At 47.3% G+C, this 15925-nt stretch overlaps 1 protein-coding gene across 3 annotated transcripts in view; it reads right to left on the minus strand.

The window, feature by feature from the left end:
• The window catches only part of LOC119922904 (phospholipid-transporting ATPase FetA-like), a 135613-nt gene that overhangs the window by 28435 nt on the left and 91253 nt on the right, over positions 1-15925 (minus strand). For all 3 annotated transcript variants that reach the window (XM_038742528.1, XM_038742526.1, XM_038742527.1), the window contains exons 14-19: positions 14789-14997; positions 13213-13256; positions 10453-10618; positions 8591-8779; positions 1691-1806; positions 1044-1208 (exon numbers count right to left, since the gene is read on the minus strand). In XM_038742528.1, the coding sequence (XP_038598456.1) occupies positions 1044-1208; positions 1691-1806; positions 8591-8779; positions 10453-10618; positions 13213-13256; positions 14789-14997 (889 nt within the window). The remainder of the gene's footprint in view (positions 1-1043; positions 1209-1690; positions 1807-8590; positions 8780-10452; positions 10619-13212; positions 13257-14788; positions 14998-15925) is intronic.

Raw genomic sequence — 15925 nt, forward strand, 5'->3', positions numbered from 1 at the left:
CTCTGATTCCAGACTCCACTGTAACTGGAGAAGCACTCTGGAAACCCAGGTATTTTCCACTTGGGCTGGGTTCTCTCCCAAGTCAGGTGCTATTTTCCCAACTTACATCCCCCACTTCCTGCTCTGCCCCTCACAAACTCCTGGGCTCTTCAGTTGAGCTGGCCTCCTTTCCTTTGGCTCTTGTATTCTACTTTCCCAGGCGCTTAGTATTTGCCCCAGGTCACTCAGCGGACAAAGTGGCAGAGCCGGGATTAGAATCCATGACCTTCTGACCCCCAAGCCTGGGCTCTATCTACTGCGCCTAGGTTGTGGCATGAAAACCTGGGTTCCAAAAGACTCTAGATCCTCCAGCACGGCAAGACATAACGTCCTCAAAGCAGCCCAGCGATAAGGACACCCCGGAGGAGTCCATTCCCTCTGGTCACCGACCAACCTCCAAGAGGGAGAGTCGGAACCGGGTTCATTTTGGATTCCAAGTCAAGAGAGAACAAGATGGCACAAGGGATAAAAAGTTGATTGGTTACAGATACTGGTCTAATTAGGACATTCACCGATGAGCGATCGCTGGTGCGGCAATGGTCCTCTTCAAGAAGCTACTCTCACCCTGCCTTACCTTGGGCCTCTTCCAACTTCTCTTCCTGTTCATCCCCTGGGACTGCTGAGAGAGGTACCGACCATTGGTGGTAATTCCGGGCTGGAGGAGAGGCTAAGACTAAGAGGGCTGGATCTCTCTGAGACGACTTTCTCTGAGGATAAGTCTGCCTTTGGGCTGCAGGCTGCCTGCTTCCTCTAAACTACCCCAAGAGACACTTGCTTTAATCCTTAAGAGACCATCTGCTCAAGAATCCGCCCCGGTGGAAAAAACACGGAGTGATGGTCGGCAATCTCTGTAGCTTTGGGGGAAATGTAAAATCTCTCAGTGACCCTCCACGACTCTGAACTATGAACAAGCGGTTCCTTATTTTCTTGGGAAAAGGTGGAAAATCCCCTCCTTTATTGTCCTCGAGCCCTCCCTGGAAAGGGATGGATCTAGAGTTACCCACCAATAGGTTGCTTTCGATCTCTTGGTATAGCATCGATAACTTTTCCTCGCGTTCCTCCAGGGCAGTGCTGGCTTCATGGTGACGCTTGATCCAGGTGCCGAAGTACGATTCATCCAGCTGCCTGCAGGCCACGACAAGGGTGCGCAAACCTTCCCCAGCGAACTCCTGGAAGACACGAGCGTGCCCAAGGTAAACAAAAGCCGCGTCACGTTTCCACGTCACACGGCGGTTGGTACAGGATAATAATAATAATGATGATGATGGTATCTTTTGAGTGCTTACTATGTTTAAAGCAGGGTTCTAAGCGCTGGGGGGATACAAGGTGATCAGGTTGTCCCACGGGGGGCTCACAGTCTTAATCCCCATTTTACAAATGAGGGAACTGAGGCACAGAGAAGTTAAGTGACTTGCCCGAAGTCACACAGCTGACAATTGGCGGAGCCGGGAAGGTGTCTCCATCCTCGACTCCCTCTCATAGCCACTGGCCAAGCTAGGAATGGAATGGATATGCTTCTGGTTGACCCTCCCTCGGCAATCGAGACTGGTCGAGTACTGGAAGCCGTCGAGGTGTGATCCTGAGAGAGGCACCCTTCACACAGAATCCTACAGATCCACTCTTAGAAAGGAGCCCCGACGGTCCCACTTACATTCAGGTGCTCCATGGTCACGTCCTTCAGGGCCTCCGAAGAACTGTCCAGTAGCGTGTAGATGATGGTGTCAGCCCCCTTGCAGAATAGCATCAATTTGCCTTCAGGATCCCGCACTAGGAAAAGCAAGTCCAGAGAGACTTTCTGTTTCCTGAAACAGAAACTGGCCAACAACCTCCGCATCCACGCCTGCTTCCCCAATTCCCTAAGTTCTCAGCCAGTTAATCAATCCATCAGTAATATTTAAATACCTATTTGAGTACCTAGACCATGGCATGGTCCCTCAAGGAGCTTACACTTTAATGGGGAAGACAAACTATTTACAGGTAAGAGGAAAAAGAGACTGGAAAGATGGGAAAATGCTTAATTCTCCCCCTCTAGACTGTAAGCTCATTATCAGAATTATGCTAATTCTGATATCGTACTCTCCCAGGCACTTAGTGCAGTGCTCTGCACATAGTAAGGACTCAATAAATACGATTGATTGATTAAGTACAGAAGCACATTAACCGATGTGTACGTTAAGTGCTTTGGGTGGCTGCGAGTAGCTAAATGAGGAGGTGGTAGTTGGGAGGAAACGGTGGAGAAGATGAACTGGGCCATACCTACTCACGGAGGCTGGATTTCAAACGGGCTTTGAAGAAGGGGAAACTGGAGGCAGGGTGTGAATCAGAGGGTTAGAGGTAAAAGAGGTGAAGGCAGTGGAAAGTGAGAATATTTGTTCGGGAAGAGCACAGAGTGAGGAGAGCAGAAGTAGCAACACCCCTTGGATGCGGTGTGCCGTACTAAGTGCTTGGGAGAGTACAAGAGGGAAAAATGAGGAATTTATATTCCTCTGAGTGAGACAGATCAAGAAATATTTACAAATAGGACAATCAGAATCCATACTTGAACGTAGTGCCCTTGAAATAAGCACGTTTACCTAAGTTCTGAGGATAGGAATAAAAACATACCTAAGGGCCAGGGACGGCAGGTGGGTTGTTATGATTTGGGGTGTTGGGAATTAATCAGGGAAAGCTTATTTGTGGAGGTGGAGTTTTCGGAAAGCTTTGAACATGGGGAGGGCAATAGCCTGTCAGACTTTGGGAAGGAGGGAGTTCCGAGCCAGGGAAACCATGAGAGTGAGAGGACAGAGCTGGGAGAAATCGAGAACCAGGTAGAGTTAAAAGTTTAGCTTAGGAGGAACAGACACAGCAAGTTGGGGAGTACTGGGTGAAGACTACAGCTAAGTAAGAAGGAAAGACCTGGTGAGAGATGACACTTAGTAGGCACTCGCTGGCTGCAATAATAATAACAATAATAACAATAATAATAATAATAATAATGGCATTTGTTAAGTGCTTGCTATGTGCAAACCACTGCTCTAAGCGCTGGGGAGGATACCAGGTGATCAGGTTGTCCCACTGGGGGCTCAAAGTCTTAATCCCCATTTTACAGATGAGGGAACTGAGGCACAGAGAAATTAAGTGACTTGCCCAAAGTCACACAGCTGCCAAGCGGCAGAGCTGGGATTTCCTAAGGGCTTGAGAAATACAAAATAAACAAGTGACATAACCCCTACCCACAAAGAGCTTATACTCTAACGGGGGAGAGAAATATAATCAATCAATCAATCAGTCGTATTTATTGAGCACTTACTGTGTGCAGAGCACTGTACTAAGCGCTCGGGAAGTACAAGCTGGCAACGTACAGAGACGGTCCCTACCCAACGGCGGGCTCACAGTCTAGAAGGGGGAGACAGACAACAAAAGCAAACATATTAACAAAATAAAATAGAATAGATAGATAGATATAAGATTATTTACAGAGTAATCCAAAATTATAACAATAATTGTGGTATTTGTTAACCGCTTACTATGTGCCAGGTACTGTCCTAAGAGCTGAGGTGGATACAAGCAAATAGGATTGGACACAGTCCCCATCCTACGTGGGGTGCTCAGTCTCAATCCTTATTTTAACGATGAGGTAGCTTCCCAAGCGCTTAGTACAGTGCTCTGCACACAGTAAGCGCTCAATAAATACGATTGAATGGATGAATGAATGGACTGATCCCAGAGAAATGACTTACCCAAGGTCACACAGCCGACAAGTGGCAGGCCTGTGCTCTATCCACTTAACCATGCTGCTTCTCCTGCTATTTCTTATGCCCAGTTCATTCATTCGATCGTATTTATTGAGCGCTTATTATGTGCAGAGCACTGCACTAAATAAATACATATACTCGAGTGCTGAGGATGAGTATGAGTAAGTAAATATGTCCCTTAGGCTATAAGCTCGTTGTGGGCAGGTAACGTGCCTACCAACTCTGTTGTACTTTCCCGTGTTTGGTAGAGTGCTCTGCACACAGTAAGCACTCAGTAAATACTGTTGATTGCTAGAGGTTAGAGAGGGCTAAAGGAGGGAGATGGGGAGAGAGAAGATATGATATCACTGTGCAGGAAAATGAAAACTATCGGCTGTTCGGCTCTCCCTAGCCCCGTCAGGCGCTGAACGTCAAAGTCTGCGCTGACCCGAGTGCTCCCTCAATCAATCAATCAATCAGTTGTATTTATTGAGCGCTTACTGTGTGCAGAGCACTGTACTAAGCGCTTGGGAAGTCCAAGTTGGCAACATATAGAGACAGCCCCTACCCAACAGTGTCTAAAAGGGGGAGACAGAGAACAAAACCAAAACCTCTCCTCCAAGAGGCCCCTCTCCGACTCCCTTCTATGTCGCCCTGACTTGCTCCCTTTCTCACCCTCCCTTCCAGCCCCAAAGCCCGTATGTACATAGCTCTAATTTATTTATTTATATTAATATCTGTCTCCCCCTCCATCTAGGCTGCAAGCTTCTTGTGGGCAGAGAATGTGTGTTTACTGTTGTATCGTACGCTCCCAAGCGCTTAGTACAGTGCTCCGCACATGGTAAGTGCTCAATAAATATGATTGAACGAGTGAATGAATGAAAGAAAGAGTCAATAGGTAAGATTGAAAAGGCTGCTCGAGGCTTGGAGCCAATGGCAAGAAGTTTCTGCTTGAAATAGAGGGAGATAGGCAGCCACTGGAGGTTTCTGAAGAGTAGAGAGATATCAATCAATCAATCAATCGTATTTATTGAGCGCTTACTGTGTGCAGAGCACTGTACTAAGTGCTTGAGAAGTACAAGTTGGCAACATATAGAGACAGTCCCTACCTTAGAGTGTGCTCACAGTTTAGAAGGGGGAGACAAGGGGGAGATATAATAATACTACTAATAATAATGGCATCGGTTAAGCACTTACTATGTGCCGAGCACTGTTCTAAGCACTGAGGTAGATACAAGGTAATCAGGTTGTCCCACACGGGGCTCACAGTCTTAATCCCCATTTTCCAGGTGAGGGAACTGAGGCACAGAGAAGTTAAGCGACCTGCCCAAAGTCGCACAGCTGACAGTCGGCAGAGCCGGGGATATGTGTTGAGTGATGCTTCTAGACTGCAAGCTAGCTCGTCTCTAGACCGTGAGCTGGTTGCGGGCAGGGACTGTCAACTCTTTATTGCTGTATTGTACTTTCCCAAGCGCTTAGTACAGTGCTCCGCACACAGTAAGCGCTTAATAAATAAGACTGAATGAACGAACGAATGATGAATGTTTAGGGAGATGATCCGGGCAGCAGTAGAGACTATGGACTGAAGGGGAAAGGCTGGAGGCAGGGAAAACAGTGAGGTTCTAATTGCAGCTTCACCACTTGTCTGCTGTGTGACCTTAGGCAAGTCACTTAACTCGTCTGGGCTTCGATTACCTCATCTGTAAAATGGGGATTAAGATTGAGCCCCATGTGGGACAAAGGTGGTCTCCAACCTGATCTACCCCAGTTTTTAATACAGCGCCTGGCACGCAGTAAGCACGTAACACATACTCCGTCATCAAAACACTACTAAACATACAACTCCAAAAACATGCATCTCCCCATCCTATTTCCCCTTTCTACTAAGCAGCGTGGCTTAGTGGAAGGAGCCCGGGCTTGGGAGTCAGAGGTCATGGGTTCTAATCCCAGCTCCGTCGCTTGTCGGCTGTGTGACTTTGGGCAAGTCACTCCACTTCTCTGGGCCTCGGCTCCCTCATCTGTAAAATGGGGGTGAAGACTGTGAGCCCCACGTGGGACAACCTGATTACCTTGTATCCCCCCCAGCGCTTACAACAGTGCTTTGCACATAGTAAGCGCTTAACAAATACCATTATTATTATTATTACCTTGACCACGTTCTTGAGTCTACCCCCTAACACACTCAGGTGCTTACTCATCATCATCATCAATCTTATTTATTGAGCGCTTACTGTGTGCAGAGCACTGTACTAAGCGCTTGGGAAGTACAAATTGGCACTTATCTAAAGTCTTTATACCCTGTTGCTTCTCCTACTTGCAATTTATTCCAATGTCTGTCTTCCCTACTAGACGGCAAACTCCTTAAGAGCAGGGATCCTGTCTACTTACTCGACTGAGCTCTCCCCAGCACTGAGCACAGTGTTCTGCACACAGAAAGCACTCATTCATTGATTGATTTACTGCTGGATTTACTGATTGATTGATTTTCTCCCCCTTTTCGACTGTGAGCCCACTGTTGGGTAGGGACTGTCTCTATATGTTGCCAACTTGGACTTCCCAAGCGCTTAGTCCAGTGCTCTGCACACTGTAAGCGCTCAATAAATACAATTGATTGATTGATTGAATGGAGAAGCAGCTGGGAGTCAGGGGACGTGGGGTTTAATCCCAACTCTGCCCCTTGTCTGCTGTGTGACCTTGGGAAGGTCACTTTGCTTCTCCGTGCCGCCGTTTCTGCAGCCGTAAAACGGGGATCGTGCTTAGACCGTAAGTCTGATGAGGGGCGGGAACGGCCTGAACTGGTTATCTTACGTATGAGGCCTGTCCACCTTTCCTATTTACTCTATTTATTTATTTATTTTGCTTGTACATTTCTATCCTATTTATTTTATTTTGTTGGTATGTTTGGTTTTGTTCTCTGCCTCCCCCTTTTAGACTGTGAGCCCACTGTTGGGTAGGGACTGTCTCTATGTGTTGCCAATTTGTACTTCCCAAGCGCTTAGTACAGTGCTCTACACATAGTAAGCGCTCAATAAATACGATTGATTGATTGATTGATTTCCTCCCAAGGAGACTCCGTCATCCTCTCCTCAACATTTCTTAGTACTGTCCAGCATTCAGAAGGCAGTCCAAAAATGCTATTCATTGACCGACTGAGAGGTTGACTTGCTGGGAGAGATATATCATGCTAAGAGTAGGTGCTAATGACGAGCATAAGCAAATGCGAGACTTTGGGAAAGGGACCAGAGTGGCCTAGTGGGAGCTGGGTTCTAATCCCGGCTCTCCTGCTTCTCTGCTGTTCCGTGCCTCAGTGAGCTCGTCTGTAAAATGGGGATTAAGACTGAGTCCTACGTGGGGATGGGGCTGTGCCCAACCTGATGACTTCGCCTCTAGAGAAGCGGCGTGGCTCAGTGGAAAGAGCCCGGGCTTGGGAGTCAGAGGTCATGGGTTCAAATTCCGGCTCTGCTGCTCGTCAGCTGTGTGACTCTGGGCAAGTCATTTAACCTCTCTGGGCCTCAGTTACCTCGTCTGTAAAATGGGGATGAAGACTGTGAGCCCCACGTGGGACAACCTGATCACCTGGTAACCCCCCAGTGCTTAGAGCAGTGCTCCTCACATAGTAAGCGCCTAACAAATGCCATCATCATTATTATTATCTACACCAGCACTTAATAAAGTGCCCGGTACATGGGAAGTGCTTAACAAATGCCATTAAAAAAATAGTTAATCACAATATGACAAATACTGGAACTAGGGTGGTGGCTATTTTGGTAGAGGACGGGGCAAATCTGGGAAAGGTTTGGAGGAAGAATTGGTAGGACTTAACAGATGACTGCTTTCAAACACGCTTCTAGATCTCCTGTCCTAAAAAAATCCCCACCCTTGACCCTACGATTCGTTCCTCTCCAATCTCCTTTTGCGAGTTGTCTGCAGCTGCTGCCTCCAAATAGTGATAATAATAATAATAATGATAACGATAATGGTTTTTGTTAAGCGCGTACTGTGTGTCTAGTGTTAGCCTCAGGGCCGGGATTGCTGTAAGCTAATCAGGCTGGACAATGTCCCTGTCCTACATGGGGCTCACAGGACGGAGAATCGAAATTTAACCCCCATTTAATAGATGAGGAAACTGAGGCACAGAGGAGTATCTGACTTGCCCAAAGTCACACAGCAGGCCTGTTCTCTATCCGCTAGGCCACAGTGCTTCCTAGATTAGACTCTAAACTCGGAGGGAACTGTCACCTCTGTAACCTCTAACATTGTCCTAAACGGCATCCCTGTTACCCTGCTAGAAGCTACAGGAAAACTCAACTGAGACAGAGCAGCTAACCTCCAGGGTCATCATCATCAATCGTATTCATTGAGCGCTTACTATGTGCAGAGCACTGTACTAAGCGCTTGGGAAGTACAAATTGGCAACACATAGAGACAGTCCTTACCCAACAGTGGGCTCACAGTCTAAAAGGGGGAGACAGGGAACAAAACCAAACATACCAACAAAATAAAATAAATAGAATAGATATGTACAAGTAAAATAAATACTGGTCAGTTCCCCAGAACCAGGGAAATGGAACCCATCATCATCATCATCAGTCGTATTTACTGAGCGCTTACTATGTGCAGAGCACTGTACTACGCACTTGGGAAGTACAAATTGGCAACACATAGAGACAGTCCCTACCCAACAGTGGGCTCACAGTCTAAAAGGGGGGAGACAGAGAACAAAACCAAACATACCAACAAAATAAAATAAATAGAATAGATATGTACAAGTAAAATAAATACCGGTCAGTTCCCCAGAACCAGGGAAACGGAACCCAGAAAGGAGTAAAGGCACCCACCGATCACAGACATCCTTTTGCGCACATTGGTGAAATCCAGGATCGCGAGAAGTTGGTAGACTCTGGTTTTCCCCATTTCCACCACCGTGATCGTTTCGGGAGTGCGGGAACGGAAAACAAACCCGAAGTTTCTGGCTGCAGTTACAAGGGCTCCTTCGTCTGGAGATTGGGCTTGGTACACCAGGTTTCCTTTAGGCGGAAAGACAGACGTAAATACAACCAGCTGAGCCTTTGGGCCCCAAACCTAGAGGACGGATTCACTCCTCCCACCCAAGAACCGGCTTCGACGGATCAAACCGTCTCCCCCAGCCTATCTGGGATCTCAGTAGTGTCCTCTTTGACAACAATTCTGCCATCGAAACAAGTGCATTCAATCTCCCTCCTTAGCAAGTTTTGCACCCACCCCCCTCTATTTCCTCCCTGAAAACCTTCTCCTGAAGCTTCTCACAAAACCTCCCACTCCAACTGAGGGGCGGAGGAGGCCACCCCGGGAAAGGCAGGGAAAGGCTTTCCTCATCTTTCCAGACAGCGCTGACGCTCTACCCAGCCCGAGCCACGGAATATGGCCCAGGGCTCCGTGTCACGAGCACGTTAATGGAGAGAAAGCTTCACAAGGGGAAGCAGCGTGACCGATCCTCTCCAGCTCAGGTCAGAGCAGGGCTGTTCTCTCCGGGATCCTTGACAGTCTGGCTGGATTCATTCATTCATTCATTCACTCGTATTTATTGAGCGCTTATTGTGTGCAGAGCACTGTACTAAGCGCTTGGGAAGTACAAATCAGCAACATAGAGAGATGGTCCAGATCTAGATCAACTCCACTGGGTGAGGGATTATTCCCAAGGGGGCAAGGGGTGGTCAATTTAACACTGAGTGGGCAGGAAACCCCTGCTAATGTCTGTTTCATAACTCCTCTCCTGAAACCCACCTTCCTTCTTCATTACCTCTTTGGGGCAGGAGCACTTTTGGGGGCTGATTTTTTTTCCCAATGCATTGTTCCTGACTCATTTCTTCCCTTCACCATTATCACCATTCTCATCCCCGTTCTCCATCCCGTAGCCCGACCACCAGTGTTAACAGAGAACCTTTTGAAGGCGGGGCCCTGCTCTGTCCACCACGGTCCTGGTCTGGCCACAGAAGTGCTCAGGGAGGCTCTCGGAAATAATAATAATAATAATAATAATAATAATGATGGCATTTATTAAGCTCTTACTATGTGCAAAGCACTGTTCTAAGCTCCAATGAGTTGCTTTCCATCTCTTCGGTGTCACAGAGTAGCGAACGGTCACACAGACGTTCGTTCTCCAGAATTTGGAGGACAGAGGCAGACTTCAACACAGGAAGGACAACACTCAAAAGGTTCCAATCAATCAATCAATCATATTTATTGAGTGCTTATGTGTGCAGAGCACTGTATTAAGCACTTGGGAAGTACAAGTTGGCAACATATAGAGTCAGAGGACCTGGGTTTGCATCCAGCACATCACGTACTCTATGGCCGGAATAACAATAATAATGCTAATAATGATGATGGAATTTGTTAAGCGTTTACTATGTGTCAGGTGCTGTTCTAAGCACTGGGGTAGATACATGGTAAACAGGTTGGCCACAGTCCCTGTCCCACGTGGGCTCCCAGCCTTAATTCCCATTTCACAGATGAGGTCACTGAGGCACAGGGAAGTGAAGTGACTTGCCCAAGGTCACACAGCAGACAAGCGGAGGAGTCGGGATTAGAACCCATGACCGTCTGTCTCCCAGGCCCGGGCTCTATCCACAACGCTGTGATGAAGCCCCCAGAGCCGGGGCACGCCACGCGAAGGCTTTGGGAAACAAATTCAGTGAGGTATTTGGAAACCGCCTCTCACCTTCCTTTTTCTCTTCTGACATGACCGTATGGCAGAGGGAGAGGGAGAGGAAAAACTGGTGGACGGCACCGTCTCCGAGTTTCACGGCTTCTACCAAACTGTGATCGTAAAATGCGAACTTGGGGTCGGCCAGCTCGTTGTAGGAGAAATCCACAGTTTCTGTTGCCTGAAAATCCGGAGAGGAGCAAGCTTTTTAACTGGCACATTTTCATTCCTTTCTTGGTTAAGCGCCTTTCATGCTTTTGGTTTATACTACTACTACTACAACTAATAGTAATAATAATAACATCTTGAAAGCACTCACTCTGGGGTACAACCCCAGGCCCTGAGATTGGGCCTGCTCTCCGAAGCACTTGGTACAGTGCTCTGCACACAGTAAGCGCTCAATCAATACGACTGAACGACGAATGAATTGAATGAACATACAGGGGCTTATAATCTTATGCCTGTTTTACAGGCGAGGAACCTGAGGCCCTGAAAGTTTAGGTGATTTCATTCATTCATTCAATCGTACTTATTGAGCGCTTACTGTGTGCAGAGCACTGTAGTAAGCGCTTGGGATACATATAGAGACGGTTCCTACCCAACAACGGGCTCACAGCCTAGAAGGGGGAGACAGACAACAAAACAGAACATGTGGACAGGTGTCAAGTCATCAGAATAAATAGACGTAAAGCTAGATGCACAAGTGATTTGCCCAAGGTCACACGGTATTCATCCATTCGTTCGATTGTATTTATTAAGCACTTACCACATGCAAAGCACTATACTAAGCGCTTGGGAGAGTACACTACAACAGCAAACTGACACATTTCCTGCCCACCACGAGCTCACAGTCTACGTGGGGCTAGTCTAGGGGGGGTCGGCGGTGGATCTGGGACATGAATGCGGGTCTCCAAACTTCCAGTTCTGTAGTCTCTCCACTTGGCCCAACCGCTTCTCCTGTCGGGAATGCCGTTAGCTTTCCGCTGAGGAGCTTGGGAAGACGGAATGGAGAGGGGCACTTGGCGAATGCTACTGGGACGAAGCTGAGCTTCTCTGAACTGGAGTCGTTCGGCTAATCCACCATGATTTAGGCCCATGGCTCTGAAACTGGAATGGAACCGGTCACCTCTGGGGCAGGTGACCAGGGCCTTGGGACTGTACTTCACTACCTTTGATCAATCAATCAATCGTATTTATTGAGTGCTTACTGTGTGCAGAGCACTGTACTAAGCGCTTGGGAAGTACAAGTTGGCAACTGAGTCCCCTATCAATCGATCGTATTTATTGAGCCCTTACTGTGTGCACAGCACTGTACTACGCGCTGGGGAGAGTACAATTTAACTGAGTTGGTAGACACACTCCCTGCCCACGACAAGCTAGTCCCTCTCTCTTCTGAATTCATGAATTAATAATGGCATTTGTTAAATGCTTACTCTGTGCCAGACACTGTACTAAGCGCTAGGGTGGATACAAGCAATTCGAGTTGGACACAATCCCTGTCCCACGTGGGGCTCACCGTCTCAACCCCCAATTTACAGATGAGACAACTGAGGTACAGAGAAGTGAAGTGACCTGCCCAAGGTGACACAGCAGACAAGGGGCAGAGCCAAGATTAGAACCGGTGTCCTTCGGACTTCCATGCCCGTGCTCTAGCCACTTAGCCATGCTGCTTCTCATTGCCTATGTACTTGATCTGCACCCTTTATTCATTTAATCACATTTATTGAGCGCTTGCTGTGTGCACAGCACTGAACTAAGTGCTTAGTACAGGCACTTTAGGCACTCGATCTGCACCTATAGCACTTATGTACATAATCATCATTTATTTATTTTAATGTCTAGCTCCCTCTCTAGACTGTGAGCTTCTCACGGGCAGGGAACCTGCCTTCCGCCTCTGTTGTACTGAACTCTCCCAAACGCTTACTGCAGTTCTCTTCAAACCGTAAGTGCTCAACAAATACCACTGACTGACTCGCTGTGCTATATCCTAACTTTCTATTGGTCTCACTTTCATCAAAACAATTACACCCATTTCTGTCACGCTCATACCTGCTACTCTTTCCCCCTGGGATTCCCCGATTAATTTCTCATCTCTATATCTCTCCAACTGTCACTTCAGTGACACTTCGGTACGCACAAACTGACAACAGCCCGGCCCTTTTGTCTAGATCTTTATGCTCTATTTCTTCCTCCGATCTGTAATTTAGTCTAATGTCCATCTCCCTATTACACCGTAAACTCCTTGAGGGCAAGATTACACTTTCCCAAATGCTTAGTACGGTGCTCTGCCACTGAATACTTTTGATAGACAGGAAGCTCCTGGGGCTCCAGGTTGTTGCTAAAATTCACGAGGCATCATTCACTCTTAGACTGCTGGGCCAAAAGCAAATCTTAGCTTCTCCCTGATCTGTTCCCTGGCTTTCGTTGGACACTTTGCTCTGCTCCAAGGCAGTTGTTCTGAAATGCTCTCTTCCAGACTGCAGAGCCAGAGCTGGGTCCGTATGAGGAGGGGATGCCTAACTCGGCAAATCCACCATCCGAGGCTCCAGGGGCTGGGAAGAGGGAAAGCGTGTGGGAAACCGGAGAGAGCTGGCCTGATTTTTCCAGCAGCCAGGCCTTTCCAATGTGTGAGGGTGACTCTGTGTGTGGGTGGCACGAAAGGCTGGGGGCAGGGAGGGGAAGAAAGATTAAAGAGGGACAGATTGCTTAATCAATACCATCGTGGAAATGACAGTCATTTGCAAATTCTTCCAGGAACGTGACACGGCTGCTTACCTCGTTGACCTCAAGTCTCTGTCCAAGCAGGTCGTAGACATCACCTGTTGGGAAAACAGAAGCAGATGTCACCAACAAGGGATTCTGGACAAACGTTCAGTAGCACCCGCTGTTATCTCTGGCTGTGCTCTTGGAAAACAATGAGGAAAATGATGAAAAGCCTTGTCAGTGGGAATCAGAGGGTGGGGACTTTGAGGACTCAGCATTGCCCTCATTTGAAATAAAAAAATGCATCTTGATAGGTATTTAAGAACCAAGCTTACTTCAGAAGGACAATTTACTCTCAATTTTGCAGGGCATGAGGAGCGTTAGTGAGATCTCGGCGATTGAGCTGGGTCACCGTGCTTGGAGCAATTCCACTGAGCTGAACTGGAGAATGACCATCTTTATGATGCCGTGCGCACGGTTCTGATCAAATTAGAAACTTACATTACCTCAGTAATTAGACGCAAATTGTGTTCCGGGAGTGCCGCGTGATACGACACTGAATACGCAACTCATACTGGGGAACTTGGACCCGGGTAGCTCTGTTCCACTTTGGTCACCATATATAATTCTGTATATATTACTAATCCTCTGGAGAAGACACTAAGGCTAGGAAAACTCCAGGGAAAACGTGGAAGATGCAGACCGGCAGCGAGATGGTTAGAGACCATGACGACGCTATCTTTTAGACTGTGAGCTCACTGTTGGGTAGGGACTGTCTCTATATGTTGCCAACTTGTACTTCCCAAGCGCTTAGTACAGTGCTCTGCACACAGTAAGCGCTCAATAAATACGATTGATTGATTGATTGATTGACAATAATGGAAGAACCGTTAGAAAGGTTGCGGATTACGGCAGAGGACGGGACGTTCTGGAGGAAGTATGTCCATGGAGTCGCTATGAAACAGAAACGACTCGACGGCACTTAATACTACTACTACTACTACTAATAATAATAATAATAATAGACTAAGGAGACACTTCCACACACCACCTGAGATCTGGTTCCTCTAATCAGGGTTCACAGGCAGGCGCCTGACTAACCCGACCTCCTAATTTGCTACTCCTGCTAGGATGCTGTACTAGACAGTGCAGGTCACTGACTGATCAGCACAATGCTCTGGAAACAAGGCTGGCTCTGCTGGAAGCCCCCTTTCAGTGATCAGAAGCAGCATGGCCTAGTAGGTAGAGCACAGGCTTGGAAGTCAGAAGGCCATGGGTTCTAATCCCAGCTCTGCCATTTGTCTGCTGTGTGACCTTGGGCGAGTCACTTCACTTCTTTGTGCCTCAGTTCCCTCATCTGGAAAATGGGGGATGGAGACTGTGAGCCCCATGTGGGCCAACCCAATTTGCTTTTATCCATCCCAGCACTTAGTATAGTGCCTGGCACATAGCGCTTAACAAATACCATTATTATTATTATTATTATTATTAGTATTATTAGTATTAGTATTATTAGAGATTATGCCAAAGCAAGGGAATAAGGAACGGTCTTTGTGTCGTAACAAAACTGATCAGGATTGGGTTAGCTGAGATTTCCTTGGACTTGAAGAAGGAAAGTAGGAGGGAGAAACAAAATGATTTTGGGTACCGTATGATTTTCCGTTGATTGAACACTTGTTGAAAGCCATGATGTTCTGAGTGAGGGTTCCTGTTTTATCCGAAAACACATATTTGATCTGGCCCAGCTCTTCATTCAGAGTGGTAGTGCGGGCCTGGGCTGGCGTGTTGTTCACCGAATAATACATTTTGCGGTCCCAATCAATGTAGAAGCTGTTGCCCAGTCGGATGATCTCTACACTGAAAAGAACAAAAGAGAAGTGGGAACATGGATGAGCTGAGGAAATTCCCCCCCAACAGTGAGCCACTGTGAGAAGAACAGAAACCACCGAACAAACAACTAAAGAACAATTCTGCCGTGGGATCTAGAGCAAAGTTCCAGGACAGGGCACCCTCTTGTAGCCATCTGACCTCGAATGTGAGAGGGAAACTGGGGTGGAGGGAAGACCCAAGGATTTACAGTGCCAGAGGCAGTGTTTACACTTATCTGACTTCCCAGTGCACACGCTCTAAGCTTGGAATAGATCATCCTGTCTGCTTTGGAAGTGGCCTCAGACCTCGAAGCTGCTGCACAAAAATGAAAACAGCTTGGCTTTCTTAGTGCCTTGGATGGCTCCCTCGAAAACCCAGGGACACGGGACAGTTTCCCTAGTTTCCTCCCTGATCATTTCGCCCAATATCCATTCTGTCTCCTGAAAATGAACAACAGCTGTCTCCTGTGAACCTATTTTGTGAGAACTCCATCAGATTTGTATATTTTCTGCAATCTGTTGCCGAGCCGTCTCTATAGGTTCATCTCAGCCACAGCCATCCTCCTCCAGCCATCGCCAACTTTGGCTCCGCTGGTTTCTAATTCTCTATTGTCATCGTCATCACCAGTGCTTTTTTATACTACAAAGACACTCTACTAAGTACAGAGCTCTGCGAGGGGCCTTAAAGGACATTCAGAAGATGTACACATCCCGATCGCTATCAGCAAGGAGATTACCATCTTGACAGGGTAAACTGCCCAAAATTGATGAGTATATGAGAGTGTGACAGTAGGAGTAAGAGAACCCCAAAATACCCACGCTTCATCATCACGAGGACATCTGCGGTTCTCCCACTGACAGTAAAATAAACCTCCTTAATTTGGACTTCAGAATCTGCCCTAACGTAGCCCCATGTG

This window comes from Tachyglossus aculeatus, unplaced genomic scaffold (assembly GCF_015852505.1).
Source record: "Tachyglossus aculeatus isolate mTacAcu1 unplaced genomic scaffold, mTacAcu1.pri scaffold_12_arrow_ctg1, whole genome shotgun sequence".
Taxonomy (NCBI): domain Eukaryota; kingdom Metazoa; phylum Chordata; class Mammalia; order Monotremata; family Tachyglossidae; genus Tachyglossus; species Tachyglossus aculeatus.